This window comes from Chaetura pelagica, unplaced genomic scaffold (assembly GCF_000747805.2).
Source record: "Chaetura pelagica isolate M959 unplaced genomic scaffold, ChaPel_1.0 scaffold1222, whole genome shotgun sequence".
In the NCBI taxonomy this organism is placed as follows: domain Eukaryota; kingdom Metazoa; phylum Chordata; class Aves; order Apodiformes; family Apodidae; genus Chaetura; species Chaetura pelagica.
This window is the reverse complement of record NW_009952494.1, coordinates 362476-365508: the sequence shown is the minus strand read 5'-3', so window position 1 is coordinate 365508 and position 3033 is coordinate 362476. Positions and strand designations below refer to the sequence as shown.

The 3033-nt window shown below is 62.1% G+C and overlaps 2 protein-coding genes across 2 annotated transcripts in view; one reads left to right on the top strand and one right to left on the bottom strand.

Annotated features, from left to right (window-relative positions):
• The window catches only part of BACE1 (beta-site APP-cleaving enzyme 1), a 2734-nt gene extending 456 nt beyond the window's left edge, over positions 1–2278 (bottom strand). The window contains exons 1-8 of the mRNA XM_010008888.1: positions 2216–2278; positions 1698–1786; positions 1375–1591; positions 994–1131; positions 765–899; positions 546–647; positions 256–405; positions 6–141 (exon numbers count right to left, since the gene is read on the bottom strand). Coding sequence (XP_010007190.1) covers positions 6–141; positions 256–405; positions 546–647; positions 765–899; positions 994–1131; positions 1375–1591; positions 1698–1786; positions 2216–2278 — 1030 coding nt within the window. The remainder of the gene's footprint in view (positions 1–5; positions 142–255; positions 406–545; positions 648–764; positions 900–993; positions 1132–1374; positions 1592–1697; positions 1787–2215) is intronic.
• CEP164 (centrosomal protein 164kDa) overlaps positions 1–3033 on the top strand; it is a 49531-nt gene that overhangs the window by 2696 nt on the left and 43802 nt on the right.

Here is a 3033-nt window from a genome sequence, read left to right as displayed (position 1 = left end):
CTTGCGGGCGCGGTCGAAGACCACGTAGAAGCCCTCCATGATGACAGCGCCCATGACGGTGCCCGTGGAGGACTGGGAGATGGCGAACTTGTAGCAGTCATCCTGAGAGGTGGCCACGTCCTCCACCGGGCGCAGGTATTGCTGCAGGAGGAGAGGAGCCATCAGAAGGGAACAGGCAGCTGTGCCCACCCAGCACCATCCTGGCCACACCACCAGCTCCAGCCCACGGTCCAGCTCGGCTGGACCAATGCTCACCTGGGGCAGGATGGTGATCCGGAAGGACTGGTTGGTGGCCTCCCCCATCAGATAGAGGGACAGGACGGGGAAGATGTGCCAGGGAGTGGTGCCGACCTGCCAGCAAACCAGCTGCTCCCCCAGCCAGAAGCCATCTGGGAACTTCTCCGTCTGCCGGAGGGAAGAGGGAGGTGAGGGGGCGGTGTGGGGCAGGCAGCAGGGACCCCAGGCTGGTGGGGCAGCCGTGCTGCCTGCAGCCCTGTGCTGGCCCTGGGGACATGCCCATGGGGCCAGAGGTGGGTTCCACTGACCGAAGAAGCTGTTTTGATGGATTTCACTGCAGCTTCAAACACCTTCTTTGGCAGCCTGAGGTTGGTGGTCCCGCTGTCCACAATGCTCTTGTCATAGTTGTACTGGGGACAGAAGAGGAGGAGTGACCCCAGCCCCGCTCCCCTTCCCACCCCCTCAGCTCAGCAGCCGCCACCTCTGGAGCAGAGCCCTGGAGGGCAGGTCCCCCTCTGCCCCCTTACCTCTTTGCAGTCCATGTTCAGGTCCTGCCCATTAACCTCCAGCTTGACGATGATGACCTCGTAGTACCACTCCTTCCGGATGGGGGTGTACCAGATGTCACCCACGTAGAGCGAGCGGTCGATGCCACCGATGATCTGCAGCAGAGGCAGAGAGGTGCTGCCCCCCCCAGCCGGGGGGGCTGGTCCCCCTGGCAGCCCCCTGACCCCCAGCTGGCCTCAGGGTGCTCACCATGCTGCCCCCCACAGCTGCCAGGGCCTCTGTCTCGTTAGGTGAGAAGCCTGCCCCACAAAGCTGGAGGGAGAAGATGTTGGGCACCCGGGTTTGCTTCACCAGTGAGTCAAAGAAGGGCTCCAGGCTGTCGTCAGGCTGGTGGGAGGAGAAAGCAGAGGCAGGATAGGATGTGTCAGCACTGTCCCTTCTGCAGGGCTCTGTGCTGAGGGGAGCTGCCCTTGGCAGGACTGCCATGCCCTAGGGATCCTGAATCTGCGCACTGGTGAAACAGGGCTCAAGGTCACCAGCACAGCTGTAAATCAGGGAAGGGAAGAGACAATCCCATGGGACAGGGCACCCAGCCCTGCTGGCAGGGCTGGGCCACAAGCCAGAGCTCACCCGGGCGATCTCGGCATAGGCCAGTCCCAGGATCCCCTCCCAGTTGGAGCCGTTGATGAAGAACTTGTCTGACTCGGTGATGGCAGCGATGTTGGCTCTGACGGTGACGTTGGGGCCGTGGGGGATGGTGACCAGGTCAGTGCCCAGTTCCCCTTCCCACTTGCCCTGGGTGTAGGGCACGTACACTCCCTTCCGCAGGTCACGGTAGGTGCTGGACCTGCAAGGGCAGCAGAGAGGCAGTCAGGCCAGTGTGGCAGGGCCTCAGACACCCGGCAGGAAGGGGCAGCGTGGCACAGGAGGGCTGTGCTCCCTGCTGTACTCACAGCTGCCTCTGGTAATATCTCCGGAGGAAAGGGTGAGGAGCTGCTCCCACAGCGAAGTTACTGCTCCCTGTATCCACCAGGATATTCAGCTGGAGAAGGAAGAGAGACAGGGGGCCTCATGATGCTGTAGTGACCTGAGCTGTGCCAGGGACAGCCCGGAGACCCGGGCGAGAGGAGCAAGTGACATGGGGGTGTTGCACAACGAGCAAACATTGTGCCCCAACATGAGCTCTCCTCTCAGCACAGCTCTCCCTCAGCCCCTGAATCCGCAGGCAGGATTTGGGAAGCAGCTGGCAGGGTGTCATGGGGCTGCAGGGAGCAACAGCCAGATGGGGTGTGCAGGCTTCCCTGGCTGGGAAACCTTCTGTGGCCAGAAAGTTGGTGGGAAGGGCTGGTGGGACCTGGGGCAGCGTGGGTGGCTGGGGCTGCTGGCTGGGCCTCCCCACGCCGCTCTGCGCCCGCCTGGATTAGCTGCTCTCCAGCAGCCTGGCAAGAATGGATCCTGCCCCTGGCTGAACCCTGCCAGCAGCAGAGAGGGGGTGGCTGGGGGCAAAGTGGGGCTCCGTGAGGCTCCCGGCCATGTGGGGTGAGCTCTGACCCCCAGCACCACCCCAGGCAGCAGCCCCTTCATCTGTGGAGCCAGAGGGAGAGGAAAGAGGCTAAAGCTGCAGCTGCCAGACCTTCCCCTGGCAACACCTGGGCCGTTCTGTGGGATGGATCCTGAGGGATCTGCTGCACACAGCTGAGCCCCAGGGCAGCCACAGGAGCCAGAGTTCCCAGGGGAAAAGGTCTGCTGAGATGCTGCTGCATGTGTAGGTGACAGTGGGAGCAGCAGCAGGGACAGACGCAGGCTCTGTCCTCCTCCTCCCAGGAGGACCCACAGGGAAAGGACCCACATCCCTGGGATTGTTGCCTTGGAGAAGGACACACCCCCTCCCGGCAGATCAACACCCTCCCTGATTCCTTGCACAGCCACGCGCTCGCATGTGAATCTTTTAATTCCATTACAAGGCCTGGGGGGATTTGGCTCAGCACACACACCCGCCCTCCCGCCTGGAAGGAGTCCAGGGCTGGGAGATGCTGCCCAAAAGGGGCTTGGGACCCCACCAGTGCCTGGGAACAGGTGGTTCGGAAATCATTCATCTGCCAGCTGCCACACGTGGCAGGTCCCGGGCAGAAGGATGATGAAATCACATTTAAAACTAGATTTTAGACATAATCTCCTCCCTTTTTCCCTGGGAGCCCGGGCAGAGCATAAATCCCAGTCACACAGGGACAACACAAGAGACCCGACGGCAAAGGTTGGGCTCTCCCAGCCACGGCTGATGTCCTGGGT